The 20,451-nt window shown below is 33.9% G+C and overlaps 1 protein-coding gene across 1 annotated transcript; it reads left to right on the plus strand.

The window, feature by feature from the left end:
- The first annotated feature begins 3,072 nt into the window (after positions 1–3,072).
- Positions 3,073–4,053, plus strand: LOC141637734 (uncharacterized). The gene has a single exon (XM_074447175.1). The coding sequence runs from the start codon at positions 3,073–3,075 to the stop codon at positions 4,051–4,053; it is 981 nt and encodes a 326-aa protein (XP_074303276.1).
- The last annotated feature ends 16,398 nt before the right edge of the window (positions 4,054–20,451 follow it).

Consider the following 20,451-nt stretch of genomic DNA (forward strand, 5'->3'; position numbering starts at 1 on the left):
TTGTTTTATATTGATCAATTTAAAGTGTTTCTCTGAGTTTTATGGCTTTTTAAATTTCTCAAATAGATTTAGGGTTTGAGTTAAAATTAATAGTTTGTTCTAATTGGTGGTAGAGAGATAATGGAGGGATTGGTGGCGGGTGATGGCTGCCTAGCACCGCCGGAGAGCACCGACGGCCGACGAGAGGGAGGGTGGCCGTTGGCCAGTGGTGCAGAGGTCATGGGGGTGAGAAGGAGAGGGCGAAAAGGAGAGGGCGAAAAGGAGAGGGAGAAGAGGGTAAGGGACGACACATGGGGTTGCGGCCGATCGCCGACAATGGATTGGATTTTTCGATGGCCGGTTGCTGGTGGTGAACAGGACAGGTGTGGGTGGTGATGGGGTTGGAAGAGGTGGGGGCGATGGTTTTTTACACAGCACACATTATATTAGTTTTTTTTTTTCTACAGTACAGATTATATTAGTTTTTTTTCTTTTTCTTTTTTTCTTTCAATGTAGTACAAGATGGGGAGAAAAAAATTAGAAGGGTAAAACTGTCAAAAGTGTACTGTATTGAGTATAATGCGTATTGCAAAAACCAACACCCTTTTTCTTTTTGGATGGCTAGTTAGATTTTCTGTAATGAGGGGGAAGGAAACTGTTCCTCGATTGCCAAGAGCCCAATGCCCTTCAATTGTTTTATTCTTTTAACATTATGATTAGACCTGTCAAACGGGTCGGGCGGGTCGGATCCCGGGTCGGGTCATATGGGTCGGGTTAGAATGCGGGTCGGGTCAAATACGGGTCGAGTCATACTGGTCACGGGTCGGGTTAGGGTCAGAATACGGGTCAAGAAATAATTTTTAACGTCTTTTTTAAACGATTTTTTTAATTAAAAAATATTTTTTAAAAAAGTAAAACATATTTAAAACTGTTATTTTAATCATATTCAACATTTACATTAATTATATTGACATAATTATTGAAATAAAGTTTTTTTAATAATTATTTTATTATTAAATATTATAAAAGTTATATAAAATTGACTTTTTAGTTGAATTTGCAATTTTAAGTAATAAAAAAATAATTTTTTAGCCATATTTTCAAATATAATAAATAAATATTAATATTTTTAATAAAATTCATGATTTTCCCTTAATCCAACGGGTCGACCCGTTCGGGTCGGGTCTCGACCCTAAAATAACGGGTCATTTCCCGGGTCAAATGGGTCGCGGGTCGAAAAAATCGGGTTTGTAACCCTAAGAAACACGGGTCGGGCGGGTCGGGTTTTCGGGTCGGGTCGAGTTTTGACAGGTCTAATTTATAATGCTATATGATAAACGCAAAAGGAGAAAAGTCCAAACACAAACCCTACTATAGATCTTCATTTTGACATTCTGATACATCATGGTTCACCATCTAAATATGTCGGTTATTACAAAATACCAGATTGTCGACATAAAACTAAAATTTAAATGAAGGTGTACGATCAAAATCCTTGTTAAGCTAGTCTTTACTATGAGAACATTTTATAATCTTCTTACCAAGTACAAACTTTGAATCTTGTTTTCAAACATTTAATATGACAACAGATATAGAAGATGAGAGAGATTTTAGAGAGAGAAAAACCTCAAAAAATCTAAAAAAGGGTTTCTAGGTTTCAGCAATGGCGAAACACAAGAAAAACTTTACCAAAAATCTTCAATCGAACAGTAATTCACCTAATCGTTCTTCTAAATCGCCTCAATTAACAAAAAAACCAAAAACAAGTAGATACTAATGTAGCGAGTAGCAGCAAGGGTACCGCTTCAGGATCAAAAACTCCGAGGAAGATCAATTTACGATATGATCCGGCTGATTTTGAGTCTGAACTGGAAGTTATAGTGGAGGATATCGATGACGAGGAGGAAGCTGTATCACAAGATGAGGATGAATTGCAGACGCCAACACTCCGCCTCTCCTTTGACGATGTGGCAGGTGAGATTCAGTACTGGTCTACTGCGGTTTATTGTTACATTTTGGGTGCGAATCCTCCGAGTTCTGTTATTTCTGGGTTTGTGAAAAGAGTTTGGCAAAGTTATGGGATTGATCGTATATCGTTCATGCCTAATGGATTGTTCCTTGTGAGGTTTAAGACTAAGGAAAAACAGCAAGAGGTTGTTAACAATGGCCACCTTATGTTTGATAATAAGCCTGTTATTGTGAAAGAGTGGAGTCCAAATGCGGAATTGATTAAGCATGACATATCAATTGTTCCCATTTGGATGAAACTTTACGGCTTAGACATCAAATTTTGGGGGAGTGTATGTCTGCAGAAAATTAGTGGGTTGGTAGGGAAGTTCATCAAATGTGATGATGCTACGACTCATAAGGCTTTTCTGGGCTATGCTAGAGTCATGGTTGAGGTCAGGGTTGGACAGTCTTTCCCTTCTGAGTTAGTGTTTCTGGATGAACTAGGAAACACTCAGAGGATTAGGGTTGTTTATGACTGGCTGCCTCTTAGCTGTGTGAAATGTAAAGGAATGGGTCACTTAGTTGATCATTGTAGGAAGGAGAATGGTGCTAAAGTGCAGAAGGTATGGAGGCCTAAGTCCAAACCTAAGGCTCCTACAGGTCCTAAAAAGGCTCCAAAGACTCCTATTCCAGTTACCACCCCAAAACCTGTCTCCCCTGTGGTGCAGCTTGTGACACCTAGTGTGCCTGTCAGGAGAGCAGTGAGTGGTGACAAAGATAATGGAGTTACAACTGGAGGTAAGGAACAAGGGCTTACTGCACAGTCTGCACCTAGGAGGTTTCTTACTAGGATGCTCAGGAATGATGCAGGAGAGGCCAGGATCTTTACACCTAGGGGGATTACTTTTATGGATGCACTCACACTTTCAATTCAGAAAGTCAAAACTGATTGTCAGCAGAAAATGGTTAATCAAAGGAGCCTAACTGATAATGGGTAGTCTGGGCTTCTGGAATGTTAGAGGACTGAATAACATTTCCAAACAAAATGAAATAAGGTGGTTTATGCACCAGAATAATATTGGGCTATTTGGTTTGTTAGAAACTAAAATAAAAGGAGATAAGTGGATTAATACTAGGAATAATATGTGTGGAGATTGGGCTATATGTACTAATAATAGTTTTCACAAAGGTGGGAGAGTTTGGCTTTTGTGGAATCCTAAAATATTTCAGGTGGACATGATTCATACAACTGCTCAATGTATTCATACAAAAGTGAAGGACATGATGCAGGGGTTTGTCTTCTATTTTACTTTAGCGTATGGTTTTAATAAAGCTGCTGAGAGAGAAAGCTTATGGCAGGATTTGAGGAATTATGCCACCACAGCTAATGGTCCTTGGCTTGTGGGTGGTGATTTCAATAGTATAATGAGAGTGGGGGAAAGGATTGGAGGAAGTGATGTTACCTTGGCTGAGATCTTACCTATGAGGAAAGCATTGGATGATTGTCAGTTACAGGAAGGGAAGATGATTGGATCCTATTTTACATGGAACAATAAGCATGAAGATGGGACTAAAGTCTACAGTAATATAGATAGAGTGTTGACTAATGATGCTTGGCTACAAAGGTTTCCTGATTCAGTGGCTCAATTCCTCCCTGAGGGGTTATTTGACCACTGTCCTTGTGTGATCCAGTTCATTAGGACCAGTGCAAGGAAAAGGGCACCTTTCAAGTATTTCAATATGTGGGCACTTGCTGATAATTTTGATGAGGTAGTGCAAACTGGATGGCAGGAAGATATTGGTGGATCTCCTATGTTTAGGGTCACCAAAAAACTCAAAGGTTTGAAGCACAGGTTGCAGAAGTTGAATAGAGAGCAATTTAGTGACATTGAGAATTTAACTCATGTCACTGAAATTGCTCTTCAGAACTATCAGGAACAATTAAGGGATGATCCCCTGAACTCTGAGTTGTGTAAAGCTGAAAGAGCTTGTGCTCAGGATCTGATGGGTTTGAGGAAGGCTAAGGAGATGTATCTAGCTCAGAAAGCCAAAGAAAGTTGGGTAAAAGATGGGGATTCTAACACTTCTTTTTTCACTCAAGTATCAAAAGAAGGAGGTCAATGAATAGGGTGTATCAAATTCATGATGCTAATGGTAAGATGTGCACTACACCTGAAGACATCAAAATGGCTTTTGAACAATTCTATAAGGGTTTATTAGGTACATCTACTGAGGTTAAGCATGTGAAACCTGGAGTTATAAAATCTGGGAAGTGCTTGACTGATGAACAGAGGGATTTGTTGAGTGCTCCAGTGACTGATGAGGAGGTTAAGGCTGCTATGTTTTCAATCCCAGGCACCAAGGCACCAGGGCCTGATGGCTATAGCAGCCAATTTTTCAAGGATAGCTGGCATATAGTTGGTCCTGAAGTGTGTAAGGCAGTAAGGAATGCATATGAGACTGGGAATGTTTTAAAAGAGTCTAACAACACTATCTTGACTCTCATTCCTAAGGTGGAGCTGCCTACCACTGTGCTACAGTTCAGGCCAATTGCCTGTTGTAACACAGTGTACAAATGCCTTGCCAAAGTCATTTGTGTTAGGCTAAGTCAAATTCTTCCTGCTATTATTAATCCTGCCCAAAGTGCTTTTGTTAAGGGAAGAGATATCGTTGGCAACATCCTTATTTGCCAGGATCTGATCAAATTGTATAATAGAAAAGCTTGCTCCCCAAGATTAATGATGAAGATTGATTTGCAGAAGGCGTATGACTCTATTGAGTGGCAATTCCTTCATGAGATGCTCGAGGGATTAAATTTCCCAACCAATTGCATTAAATTGATAATGGAGTGTGTCACCTCTCCTTCTTATTCCTTGGCTTTGAATGGTGAAGCTTTTGTCTTCTTTAAGGGCAGGAGAGGCCTTAGACAGGGGGACCCTCTTTCCCCCCTGCTCTTCACCATCTGTCTGGAGTACCTGAGTAGGCTGATGCAACTCTTACCTCAGTTTAAGGGGTTTAAACATCATTCTCTTTGCTCTAAGATTAATCTCACTCACCTCTGTTTTGCGGATGATCTTCTGATGTTTAGCAGAGGTGACATTCAGTCAGTTAGCATCATGATCAGGGCCTTTGAATTGTTCTCTGCAACCTCTGGTCTGAAGATGAGTGCTGGGAAATCCAACTTTTATTGCAATGGGATACCTGATTCCATTATTCAAGCAATTGTTCAGGCTACAGGTATGAAGAGAGGAGCCTTACCTTTCAGGTATCTTGGGGTTAACATCATCCCTAAGAGACTGGGAGTGCTGGATTGCCAATTCTTGGTTGATAAAATTACTGAGAGGATTGCTAGGTTGGGGACCAGGAAATTGTCGTATGCTGGGAGAGTGGTCCTTGTTAAAGCTGTGTTGAGCACATTACATAATTACTGGGCACGGATTTTTATCTTACCAAAAACTGTGTTGGATAAAATTGATGCTATATGTAGGAAGTTCTTGTGGCATGGCACAGATTGCAAGGAGAGTCTTGCTCTGGTGGCATGGAGTAATATTTGCAAGCCAAAAAAGAAAGGAGGATTGGGTCTGAAAAATTTACATCAATGGAACATAGTTTCCCTTGGGAAGTATGTCTGGTGGATTGAACAGAAGTCTGACCACTTGTGGGTGAAATGGATTCATGCCATTTATATGAAAAATCAGGAATGGCAGCATTATGAACCCTCTAGTGGAGCAAGCTGGGCTTGGCGATGATTATGTGGAGTCAAAAACATTCTCAAACCGTTTCTTTATAATGAGCAGTGGAGGAGTACAGGTATAGAGTACACTGTGTGTAATACCCGGTATTTTAATATGATATTATATTAGGCCGAGTTACCAGCTGGGTCGTGTAGTGTATTTGTGACTCGGGTAATTATGTGACTCGGGTTTTAATTAATCTAACTAGGCTAGGCCCGTATCGTCTTAATAGCACCTATCCTATATGTATAACCAATCTAACCAAACCCTAATCTCCCTATCACCATATTCATTTTAACCATGAGAAAAGAGAGAAAAGAGAGAAGAGGGAGCCGTGTGTGAAGGGAGCCGCGTGGGGAATTGCGAGGCGATTTCTCAGCCTATTCTCATCCTATTTCGTAAGTAGACTATCCTATTACCTCTTTATTCAATTATTAGCATAATTATAGTAGTATTGGGATAATTTTCGTAACCCTAGAATTGGTTTGGGGGTTTTTGATTATAAATTGTATGAGATAAATAAATGGAATAGTTACAACAATTTACAGATTCGTTGGTCTGTGTTATTTGAGTGTTTTACCTGTCTTAAATCCGTGGGATGCAAAAAGTTAAAGAAGAGACTCATGTTTATTCCAAGCCTAGTTTATGCTTGTGAAAATTGGTAGCATTTCACCATGTAGTTTTTCCTGAAGAAATTATTTGTGAACGTCTATCTAAAAAGTCCGCAAATCAGTAGAGGCTGAAAGATTACTTCAAAAACATAATTTAGATATTGAAATGGTGCTGGTTCTTTTTCATATATTTAATTTAAAGAGTTTAGATGAATTAGGCATTGGTTTTACTTAAGAATCATTTGTCAAACTCGTTTTATGAATCAATACTTTTTATGCGATGGTTTCTGTCAGTTTTTGGAAATCAGTCTGAAAACCCTTGATAAGTTTGGAATTTGAGAAAAACACGTTAGATATAAATTGTAGCTAAGACTCACGGGGTTCCAATTCAATTGGCCTTGCATCAATTCGAATTTTCTGGAATTAGTTATTCATTTTATACCGAGTCTGCCATGAGCAGGAAAATCAGGAAAAGTCGTGTTTGTTCTTTAAATTGATATTCCTATTAAGTTATGATGAGTCTAGGTTATGTGCATGATTAATTGACTGAGTAGATGGTAATTATACATAATTATGTTATGTAGGTGATGGATAAGTGAAGGATCATAAGTGATTGCTTGTGTGTGCTTGGATTGCGAAAAGGTAGGGAAATACACTTGACTTATTATCGTTGATGTTGAATTGTGTTGACTTGTTTGTGTTTCGTATGACCAAACTGTGAACGTTGACTTGCTTCGTGGCTGTTGATTTACGTTATGATTCATATCTTTGGAAGGTGATTGATCTGAATTGATCGTATTGAGTATGTTATCACAACATTTGGTAACCGGCATGATTTTATGATTGATCAGTTAAAAGATATATATATTGTGTTGCATTAATTTATTTTGAGCATTCATATGCATTGGAGATGGAGGATGTTGTGGTGATGTGGTGTGGTGAATATGATGTTGTGATAAGGCCCAGGCGGGTTCTGCAGGACTTGCCCTGGTGTCCTCAACAAGGAAATGGGCAGATCGGCTACGGTCGATATATAGTCTAAGGGGATCGGTATGGTGGGTGTTCCGGGTTATGAGATATGAGTTGAGATGGAGATGGAGGTGACGGAGGAGCATGCATATCATATTTTGTTGTTTCATTGTATTCCCTACTCAACCTCGTGGTTGACCTTGTGTATTCGTGAACACCTGTGACGATCCAAATATTGGGGAGCAGGCTTGACAGGTTTATGAGATAGGCTGGGAGCTTGATGGGCGTGAGACACTGGATCAGAAGACTTAGTAGCTAGATCATCATTTAGAAGACTTTCACTTTCATTTATGTTAGTTCCTTGTAATTTGATGTAAAAGAGGTTTTGTAATAATTAAGTTAAAGTAATTATATATTTTGCCTTGGAGTTTAATTTGTTATTCACTACCTCGGGAAACCGAGATGGTATGATCCGGTTTATTAGGGAATGTCTTGCTAAAGGCTCCTTCATAAATCGGGGTGTTACAAAGTGGTATCAGAGCGAACGATCATCAGGCCTAAACCAATGAACCCAATGAACGTAGGATGTGTCTAAATAAAATGAACCCCTGGGAATAAACTGTTAGGAGCTCACAGTGCGGTTAAGAAGGCGCCCTTAATACGTGCTCTTTTGCCCTCTCAGTTTTGAACCAGGTAACCCGAGAGAAAATTGAGTGAATGGGGTAGCTAGAAGGAAAACCTTGGATATAATCGAGTTGATGTATACCTTGAGACCCATATATTCTAACCATTCTGTAGGACAACGTCACGGTAAGTATTTTGTATGAATGATGACGTGATCATATGATGTTGTGGAGATGAGAAATAAATTTTCGTGTTCAGATTGATAATCAATGAAGTGTTGGATTGTGGTAATCGTGAGCGTGAAAATAATTGCGAATTGATGATATTTATCTGGATGGATGTGAATGACGTGTTGATAGTGCTATTATGTCTAGTGATATGCGGTTATGTGATCCCGAAGCCATGCTAGTATAGTATTGTGATAGTAATCAGAAACACTATTGAATTGCTTGTTTCTAGTCATAGCAATCGTGATTTAGATGTAAGGAGTAGATCGAATGCGAAGGGATTCTATGGGATAGATGTTTACGTAAGTACAAAGTGTGAGATTTAAGTTGGGATGGGTTAGTATACATAGTATGTTCATAAGAGCTTGTAACATAGTAAAGAATGACCTAGTGCTGAAACTCGTTTTGTTTGATTTTACTCTTTAATTGACCTTACTGCCATTTATTTTCTGTTTATTTCCTATGGATGAAAATTTTATGAGAGATAGCCTCGTGAGTTAGTGTTCATTTGGCGTTGGTTTCATGCTTATAGGATATATGGATTAGGAGTAATAAATATTTTAGTGGGCTGTGGTCAGGAAGTTCCTGTGCAGTGATGTTTCGACCAACGATTTTGTAAAAATCCTCATTTAAATTGTATTAATAATTTTTGCATAATTCCAACTCCATCGTTCAGAAGATTTGCATATGTTTTCAAATTGATAAGCCACGAAAATTCTTGATGTCTCTATATTAAATGGTAAGTTTTGCAAACTGACCCAAGTTTCGGACCAATTGCTGTCACATACTTGTTTGGACCAACTGAGTTGTAGAATCCTTTAAAAATTGAATTCTTGAGCTTTGGACCTCATTCTTTTTCTCACGAATTATTAACTCTCTGTATGTTATAAAAAGTAATATAACTCAAGTTTTCGTTGAACGGTTATTTATTCGTGATTTTTTTGGAAGTTACAACGTGAATCATAACTTTTAAAATGTGAATGCTATGTTGAGTTTTCATGCAGTTGTTCGATTATTTCATGAGCCTTATCAATGTGAAATTATAGTGTCCTTATATAATGATAGTAGCACACATATTCATTGGTTATGTATCTTAACTAGTGATAAAAAAATTAAAGTTTAGTTTATAACATTGTTGGCATGATAGTATGAGTGAAATTGAATAGCTTAATTTGATTCTTAATCGAAGGTGAAATATTTTATACGAGTCCAGTTGTTTGCATATTTTATGCTTGGCATGTTATAATATCTCTGGTGTGTTCATCATATTTGTATAGTGGTTGGATATATATAAATATAAAACTATATTGTCATATCTTGGTAAAGTTGGTGGCGTTAAATGTTAACTTGATTGTTCTAATATACTCGCATGAATATTTATAATAATTATGTTCAAATGTTTACACATGGATGGTAGTAATGAGTATGTCTAAATGTTCACACATGTAGGATGTCATCTGAGTTCTAATGTCTTTCATGTGAGTCTGTGTGCCTATAGTTATACTTATTACTTTCATTGCATTAATTTATTTCAGTTGAACCTAAACTTATGATATGATAATAAAATAGTGTTGTTGCTCCTTATTGGATATGTTCATAGTTGTATTGTCATGAAATGCTAAGGTGATTATTGCAATTGTCACGATATTTGAAATATAGTTTGATATAGTTACGATATAGTTACGATATTTGAAATATATTCTCGAACCGTCGCTATGAATTATAATGAGATAACCCGTTGATGATTCACATGTTATGCGTATGTTTAAATGATAGTCGTTATAGTTACATTTAATTGAGCCGCGAGTTGCCTATTTGTTCAAACCGTGCAAACCAGAGAACTTGTTCACCTTGCTAATCTTTTGTCATAGATAATGTTTTACAAGTTATATGATGGTATATGTACATGTTTAAGTTGTTTATGCGATATCTTTTATTTTGCTGAAAATGAATTATACTGAGTTGATGGATACAATTGAATGGTATGGTTGCTAAAATGTTAAACATATGTGTGATATGGAAGTAATTTTGTTGTTATTGTGAATCATATAACCATTAATACTCAATTGTAATTTCAGTTGTTTGACTTCTACATCTATATAATACTATTAAAAGGGGAACTTAAAATGCCACGTCATAAATGCCACCTTACACTACCAAAAAGCCATGTCACTTACTACACATGCCATGTCAAATTTTAATATGACATGGCGAGTTAATGTGGTATAAATCATCAACTTATTATTATATGACATTAATTTAAATATATTTTTTTTCCAAAATTTATATATCTCTTTCAAATTTACATCAAAATTTCATAATTTATAATTAAAATTTACACCAAAGTTTACATCATTATTTCTAATTTTAAAAGTAAAAAAGAAAAAAAGAAAGAAATATTAAATGCAAATAGCATTACAAATATTATACTTTGGACTTTTAAGCTTGTAGATAAATTAAACAACAATTAAAATCAAAATTCATATTAAATTTTAAATTTCGACGTTTATTGTTAGAATATTTTAAGCAACAAATAAATATCACATAATTCTAATTTACTCCGTTTATTAAAAAAATAAATATTTTGTTGATATTAAGAGTAAATAATAACATATCTATAAAATATAATTAAAAGGCTACCCTAAAATGACTAATACGCCACGTAGACAAAGCCACGTAGGATCCAAAAATGCCACGTAAATGCCACGTAAACGTGAGAATCAAAACTCATTGCCACGTAATTGTCTTATTTTATAGATTTAATTCATTTTTCTATAAATTAATTTAATTTATGTAACCCTTACAAATTTACATCAAAATTTCATAATTTATAATCAATATTTACACTTTAATTGAACTTTTGTTATAAAAACATGTTAATAAATCTCATAATTTATAATTAAAATTGACATTTTAATTGAAATTTTGGTAATAAAACATGTTAATAAATTAAAACTTTTCATATTACTTAACATGCACCCACCATTTTTATTAACACTTTTTCCTATTTAATTCATTTTTTTAATTAAACATTATAATAAATTGATTAAAACTCTTCATAATACTTAACACCCACCAAATTAATTAAGATTTCTTCCTATCTAATTAATTTTTGTAATATAATATGTTAATAAATTGATTAGATTTCTTTATACTACTTAATACCCATAATTTTCATTAACCTTTTTCCCTATTTAATTCACCTCTTGAGTTGCTCAGCAATCAATTATCTAATTTAATAATACCACAAAATAAATTAAAAATAAAACTAAAATATGGGAGTCTATGGTTGTGTGATGACTATAAAACCTATAATACCTATGATAGTTTATATTCACAATATTTATTTAAAATCTATTGCTCATTTTTCCATGAGTTTCTAAGCTGTGGATTATATTTTATGGTTTAATTTATTTATTTGATTATAGAGAGTATATTGAGTATTATTATTGAGTATTGTTGTTGTTATGTCCAATAAAGTATATTTGAATTTGTTATGATATTGGTTTTATAAATCCTTTGATGTATATTTAAATTCATGTTTTCCATTTGATTTAATTTCAATGATTTATATGTGACAATGTTGTTTCATTTGTGAAGTTTTTGCCATGTTGATGTTTTACCTTTTGGTCAATATATTTTTAGATGAATTTTAAAGCATCGTGAAATGTATGTGAATGCAGATAAGACAAAGCAACACGTAGGTAATCTGAAGAGGGAAGAAATACAAAAGGCACGAAATTGAGGTAAAATCTATCTATACAATATAATTAAAAGACTACTTAAAACATTTAATTTTAATTCACATGGCATTTTTATAGAGGTTAATACTAATTCATCTATATTAATTACTTAATTATTTATTTTTATACAATATTATAAAAACGAAAAACTATGTATTAAAAATTTAATTATCTCCAAAATTGTCACATGCTTATAAGTACAAAAAAAAACAGTAGTTTCAATCACTAAAAAACTAATATAAACTCTTTATTTTCTTCTCATAAATTTGGTTATTAATCTACCTATTTATTTAACTTTAATTCCATAAGATAATTAAAAAGCAAGCGACATTATCTATTATTATTATTCTGCATGTCATATTTTAATTTCGGAAGATAATTTCTAAACCATTCTCATGCAAAGTAGATTGTGTAAAATAATAATAATAATAATAATAATAATAATAATAATAATAATAATAATAATAATAATAATAATAATAATAATAATAATAATAATAATAATAATAATAATAATAATAATAATAATAATAATAATAATATTAATAAAGTAAACCTTTCACATTTCATTTCTCCTTACACCATATTTATGTCTATATTAGACTTCATAATACTGAGAAAAATCTATAACTCTATAATCTAAATAAAAAATCGACAATCTATAAATCTAATTAAAAGGCAAGCCAAACTATCTACCATAATCTACATGTCATATTTAATTACACACGATAATATCTTAAACCACTCTTGTATAAAGTGGATTTTGTAAAAAAAAAAATTATAATTATTAGTAATCAAGCAAACCTTATAAACTCCATTTCTCCTTACTCCTTATTTATGTTTATATTAAATTTCATAATAATGAAAAAAATGATGCTCAAAACTCAAAAGTCATGAACCTTGATTCATATTTATACTTATATTAAATTTGATAATAATGAAAAAATAATGCTCAAAAGTTATAAACGCATCCTCAATTGTTTATATATTTTTGTTGGAAGACAAAATTTATAAACCAAAAATTTTCTCATCCCTATTGTTAATAGAACTAAATGTGTCACTAATCTTCCTATGATTCTATTTCAATTAAGGTAAATGTATTAAGGTTTTAGATTATTAACTAATATTTCTTTTTTAGTGCAAGTTCCATTGATATGAAGTTTGATCACATTTTTCAACTTCATCGTATGTATTTGTTTTGTTCTCATTTAGGGTCTACCAAGATTTGTGGTGTTGACCTATTCAAAGGTTAACATACTTACATCTCTAAAGACTTTATTCCTATTCCCCCTTTCTTTCTCTATTTAAGAGGAAGTTTAAGTTAATAACGATAATATTGTATAAAACAAATTCCACTATTTTGTTGGTTAATTCGCACTAATTACTGAGTTACTTTTTTATAGGGACGATTCATTGGAGAAAGAATACTATGTGGAGAAGTAAAATATTAGGATTGCTTAAAGAATTGTATATTAAAAACTAAATGTAAGATTGACGACTTTAACGTGAATGAGTAATAGTTTTTGAGTTGTTTTTTTCAACTGTATTTTTTATTTTGGTATTTGTTAATTTTTTTCATCATTTTACCTTTGAAAAAATAGCACTCTTTAATTTATCAACTTTGATCTTTATGTTAACATGTCAATGCCCGTATTTTTAGTACACGATCTATCATGAATTATTCATGAGGTAATCTTACTATGTGATTTGATATTTTATAAAGTCTCAATTACTAGAAACACTAAAAACATCACACTAGTCGATGGTTCCGTAAGGAGTTTAACAGGGAATTTTATAATGTGCCTCCGATCTAAACTAATAATCTTCTTATATTGACTATATGGTTAGACTCTTGTCTAGTTCTTATGACGTGATAAATCGTTTTAAAATTTAACATGTGATTGAGTTGGTACTTATACTTTTGTGTGACCATGCAACCCGTGATAAATAGATCTGTAATAAAGAGGTAAAATTTTGATTGAACACAGTTAATTTGTAGTTACTTGCTTTACATCATGGTACGAATCGTATGCTTTCTTTGAGACGTTACCAGGGGAATGTGTACTATCTAAAAGGTCTCCGATTAAATGTTATAGTCGTGTTAGCCGTGAATATAATCGAGTAAAGAAGTGCAACTAAAATCCCGATGTTGAGGTAATAGTCGTTCATTAGTAAAGATAGGACTGAAATGAATAAGATGAACCCGTAAATTACGAAATATGAGTCGACATCTAAGCTTGTATTGTTTGAAGGAATTGAGTTAAGTTTATCAGATTTTGAGTCAAATGGATTCTATGGACGGCTCTGTTATAAGATTTATGTTAAGAAAGTTATTCACCGTCAAAGTATGAAAGTAAAAGTTTTGAAAATGAAGTTAAATTTTGTCGTGTGAGTATAAATTCGGAATGAGATTTCAGCCGATTGTCCGGTTGTATGGTTTCATGATATTTGCTAGTCTGGGGGAATGAAGCTAGAACGGAGTCACAAATAGTGGGTTAATTTAGTCATGTTGTTCGTTCATGTAGTGAATTAGTGGGTTGTTAGTTACGAATGTCAAAACGGGAAATGTAATGTGGTGATTTAAGTGAGTTGTGTGTTAACATGGTATGTTGATATTAGCATGATATGTAATGAATATTTGTAAAATTGGTGTAGTTAAATACATTTAGTCTTTTATGTCATGGTGTTGGGTGCAGTTTAAATATATTTAACACCAAGAATGAAATTTTATGTATGATAGTTTTGTATGTTAACTTTCCAATATCATTGTTTTACTCGCTTGACCGACTCGACCAATAAGCTTGTAAAATTTGCCAATCAATGTGCATTCGTCATTCGTCATTCGACCAATATTTCTTGGAAAATATGCTATTTGACATGAACCATATGTGAGCACCTAAGCATCATCATCTTTGTAACCTGAGTAGTAATGTATAAATTAGATTGACAAGCAGATCCTGTGAATGTTATTGCATGTATTGATTGATATGAAGAGTGTTTAGATTAATCTTTGAAATGTCTTAAGTTATTCAACATGGCTTTTGCTCCGATCCGTGGCGATGTCTTTGAGCTTGAGAAGAATCGTAGCTTCCTTGAGAGAGCTTGTATATTGATTGTCTTTAGTAGGGATTAATTAACTTGAACGTGAGTTGTGAATCTTTTATCTTCTTTCGTTGTTAGCGTAGTTTGAGAACTTTTGTTATAATAATGAAGGTTACGGGGACGTAACCATGTTTAAGGAGGGTAGGATTGTAAAATCTTTATACTTTCATGTGTGATTTCTCAGTTTGGCTATATTGGTTATGCGTTGTGTGGGTTATGTTGGAGTGTTACATGATGTGTTTTTGTTATGGTTAAACTTCGGGGACGAAGTTTATTTTAAGGAGGGTGGAATGTAATATTGCGTTTAATATTCAATTTGGTGGGTGCCTTACATACTTTTGTATATGCGTTTCATAATTCGTTTGCGTTGGTTGGTAGAGAGGGTAAACTTCGGGACGAAGTTTCTTTTAAGGAGGGTAGACTGTAATACCCGGTATTTTAATATGATATTATATTAGGCCGAGTTACACGTGGGCCGTGTAGTGTATTTGTGACTCGGGTAATTATGTGACTCGGGTTTTAATTAATCTAACTAGGCTAGGCCCGTATCGTCTTAATAGCACCTATCCTATATGTATAACCAATCTAACCAAACCCTAATCTCCCTATCACCATATTCATTTTAACCATGAGAAAAGAGAGAAAAGAGAGAAGAGGGAGCCGTGTGTGAAGGGAGCCGCGTGAGGAATTGCGAGGCGATTTCTCAGCCTATTCTCATCCTATTTCGTAAGTAGACTATCCTATTACCTCTTTATTCAATTATTAGCATAATTATAGTAGTATTGGGATAATTTTCGTAACCCTAGAATTGGTTTGGGGGTTTTTGATTATAAATTGTATGAGATAAATGAATGGAATAGTTACAGCAATTTACAGATTCGTTGGTCTGTGTTATTTGAGTGTTTTACCTGTCTTAAATCCGTGGGATGCAAAAAGTTAAAGAAGAGACTCATGTTTATTCCAAGCCTAGTTTATGCTTGTGAAAATTGGTAGCATTTCACCGTGTAGTTTTTCCTGAAGAAATTATTTGTGAACGTCTATCTAAAAAGTCCGCAAATCAGTAGAGGCTGAAAGATTACTTCAAAAACATAATTTAGATATTGAATTGGTACTGGTTCTTTTTCATATATTTAATTTAAAGAGTTTAGATGAATTAGGCATTGGTTTTACTTAAGAATCATTTGTCAAACTCGTTTTATGAATCAATACCTTTTATGCGATGGTTTCTGTCAGTTTTTGGAAATCAGTCTGAAAACCCTTGATAAGTTTGGAATTTGAGAAAAATACGTTAGATATAAATTGTAGCTAAGACTCATGGGGTTCCAATTCAATTGGCCTTGCATCAATTCGAATTTTCTGGAATTAGTTATTCATTTTATACCGAGTCTGCCATGAGCAGGAAAATCAGGAAAAGTCGTGTTTGTTCTTTAAATTGATATTCCTATTAAGTTATGATGAGTCTAGGTTATGTGCATGATTAATTGACTGAGTAGATGGTAATTATACATAATTATGTTATGTAGGTGATGGATAAGTGAAGGATCATAAGTGATTGCTTGTGTGTGCTTGGATTGCGAAAAGGTAGGGAAATACACTTGACTTATTATCGTTGATGTTGAATTGTGTTGACTTGTTTGTGTTTCGTATGACCAAACTGTGAACGTTGACTTGCTTCGTGGCTGTTGATTTACGTTATGATTCATATACTGGAAGGTGATTGACTGAATTGATCGTATTGAGTATGTTATCACAACATTTGGTAACCGGCATGATTTTATGATTGATCAGTTCAAAGATATATATATTGTGTTGCATTAATTTCTTTTGAGCATTCATATGCATTGGAGATGGAGGATGTTGTGGTGATGTGGTGTGGTGAAGATGATGTTGTGATAAGGCCCAGGCGGGTTCTGCAGGACTTGCCCTGGTGTCCTGTTGCGAGTGGCGGATCGGCTACGGTCGATATATAGTCTCAATGGGATCGGTATGGCTGGGTGTTCCGGGTTATGAGATATGAGTTGAGATGGAGATGGAGGTGACGGAGGAGCATGCATATCATATTTTGTTGTTTCATTGTATTCCCTACTCAACCTCGTGGTTGACCTTGTGTATTCGTGAACACCTGTGACGATCCAAATATTGGGGAGCAGGCTTGACAGGTTTATGAGATAGGCTGGGAGCTTGATGAGCGTGAGACACTGGATCAGAAGACTTAGTAGCTAGATCATCATTTAGAAGACTTTCACTTTCATTTATGTTAGTTCCTTGTAATTTGATGTAAAAGAGGTTTTGTAATAATTAAGTTAAAGTAATTATATATTTTGCCTTGGAGTTTAATTTTTTATTCACTACCTCGGGAAACCGAGATGGTAACAGTCCGGTTTATTAGGGAATGTCTTGCTAAAGGCTCCTTCATAAATCGGGGTGTTACACTTTGAGTATGGGCTATCATTGGTTGGAACAGGAAGGAGCAGATGTGCCATGGTATCCTTGGGTTAGTAATAGGATCATGGCTCCTAAGCATGGTTTCTTCATATGGTTAGCTGTGCAGCAGCGTCTACTTACTCAGGACAGGATGATGAAGATGGGATTTCTTCAATGCAACTGTTGCTGGTTATGTGGGCAAGAGGAGGAGTGCCATGATCACTTGTTTTTCTCCTGTGTTTATAACAGGAAATGTCTAGCTCTATTTCAGAGTTGGATGCAGATCTGCATTCCAGTGCAAGGTGTGATGGAGTGGTGGCTCAAGTATAGGAATAGATCTCTGTTGGTTAGGCAAGTGCTTGCTGCAAGTCTGGCTTATCTAATGTATGAGATATGGCATGCCAGGAATAGGAGTCGTGTAGAGAGCGTCTTGTTGTTACCCAATGTACTAGTTAGACAGGTGTAGAGGGGGATAGTAATGAGTTTGAGACTTCGAAATATAATAGGCAGTAATAGCAAAGTCAAAGTGTGGTTAGAACAAATATGTAATGGTGTAAATTAACTAAGGGCTATCTCCCTAGTTAATCAAATATTTGGGTTATGATTAATATAATACTTACATTTTCCCAAAAAAAAAAAACATTTAATATGACCATCCACAATGTTGAAATCTCACCAAATTTCATCTTACACTTTTTCAGCTTTTCTCTCTCCCATATTTAACATCTGCCTTTGCTTCCATTCACCACCAAAAAAACATCAAAAAACATCTACGTCAACAAAATCTCAACTTTCCTTCTCTCTCATACTTTATTAAACCCCATACTATCGACATCAACATTCCACTATGTCTCCCTTATATTATTTTTACTTCATTGTCAATATAATAATTCATATTAATTTTTTTGGATTTATATATCGGAAAATTCACGTGGTACCCCGAACATTGCCACTTTTCACATGGTACCCAATATTTTAAGTTTGTGTACATTGTACCCTCCACATTTCATTTTCATGCACAATATGCCATTTTTGCCGCTATAAATTGTTTTAATCGGGCGTAACCCCTACATCGAAATTCGGAATCGTCAATTTTTTTTGTTCTAAAATGATTAACTTGTCATAATCTACGATTTGAGATTTAAAAATTTGTCCATTTGACATTTTCTAGGGATTTTTTTCCTGAGAATCTTAAATTGACCATAATTTCGATCTTAAATTTTCGAATGACCGTTTTTCGCTTTATAAAATTATAGATGTCAAAGAGATAATTAATTTATTAAAAAAAATTGGTCGATTCAGATTTCTGCTTTACGATTTATGCTCAATTGAAAATATTAACAACGATAAAAAAGGCACGTTCAACTTGAAAATCAAAGTTTAAGGGTACCATGTGCACAAACTTAAAAATTTGGATACCAAGTGCAAAATGCAAAGTTTAGGGGTACCAAGTGAATTTTCCGTTTATAGAGTATTATTTTTACCGCTATTAATATAAAGTTGATTTTTTTTTCCAGTTTTTCTGAATATAAAATTTGGATATTATTAGATATCATTTAAAGGTACTAAACACGTTCTTTTGATATAAATTATTATGAAAGTATTACAAAATAACTAAATTACTTTAAATAAATATAGAAAATAATACAACTAAACATTAAATAAATATAGAAAATATTACAACTAAATAATACAACCAAATTACATTAACTGCAAGCTCATAGGCACGAGCGTCAACACTAAGTTCTTATTCATCATTATGATTATCGATGTACTCTTGTATATTGTCAAAACCAGGGTATGACTCTCGCTCATCTTCGACAATCATATTATGCAATATAATGCAAGTTGTCATTACTTTATGAATAAATTGTTTACTCCAATAGCGCGCTGGGTTGCGTATAACTACAAATCAAGCTTGTAACACACCAAAAGCACGTTCAACATCCTTTCTAACACTTTCTTGTTTAGTTGCAAATAACCTATCTTTGGGTGTTTGCGAAAGTTTTATCGACTAAATGAACGTAGCTCATTTTGGGTAAATACCATCCATTAAATAATAACCACAATCATAGTGATTGACATTTACAATATAATTTACGCGTGACACATACCCATTTAATAAGGCATCAAAAACTGGAGAACGATGTAAAACATTTAAATCATTTGTCAAACCTGGAGTACCGAAGTAGGAATGTCATATCCATAAATCTTGTGAGGCAATAGCTTCCAGAAAAGATATTGACATTAAACTCAATTCTATAGAAGGTAAAAGAATATGAATTATGGTACTTTTTTTAAAAAATATATATATATTAATTATGTCACTTGTAAAATATAGCCATTGTATACATCAATACACTATCATTACAAATCCTAAATTATAGTTATTTGGGATGACATGTGGCGTGTCTCCATTGGACCATGGTCAACCCCACTATATCATTTTTTGGCCCAAATATGACAGAGGACCCTTCCTCTCTCTTCTTCACCAATTTTTGGACATGTGAAAATCTTCACCATTCTTCACCAATTATTTGCCCACTTTTACCGTTGTTTATTCACTTATATTCTCCACTCATTGCTTTTCATCAGTATCATGAGAAGAGCCGAGTATACCGTTGTGGGTGCTCTAACGTGCAAACCCCAACTCGTATATACAATGCTTTAACTTTTTATACAGGTGATCCTCAAAATTTTAAACCGTTATTTATTAATATTTTTTAAATTTCTTTAATAAAATGTCTACTCTTATAAAATAATACATGTGGTGGATTAACTAATATAAGTTTTGGATTTTCTCCCTATTCTTTTTTGTTAACTGAAAATATTGTGAGCACACTCACTAAAAGTTAAACCGTCTTTATATCTCATAATATTTTAATAAGTATGATGATAACTAAACTCATATAAAAACATTTTTCGCAATTAGTTTAACCTTTTAAGTTTCAAATTATTCTGAAAATATTTTTCATAAAAATTACAATTTAGTCATAGTAGTTATTTATTTAATATTATGAATAACACATAGTATAAAATGTAACTAATATAAGATTAATTCATAGTAATAATTCATACTATTAGTCAC

The sequence above is a fragment of the Silene latifolia genome, unplaced genomic scaffold (genome assembly GCF_048544455.1).
Source record: "Silene latifolia isolate original U9 population unplaced genomic scaffold, ASM4854445v1 scaffold_141, whole genome shotgun sequence".
NCBI classification, from domain to species: Eukaryota; Viridiplantae; Streptophyta; class Magnoliopsida; order Caryophyllales; family Caryophyllaceae; genus Silene; species Silene latifolia.

Excerpts from the sequence above, each read along its gene's own strand:
- LOC141637734 (XM_074447175.1), top strand. The coding sequence starts at position 3,073 with ATGTGTGGAGATTGGGCTATATGTACTAATAATAGTTTTCACAAAGGT.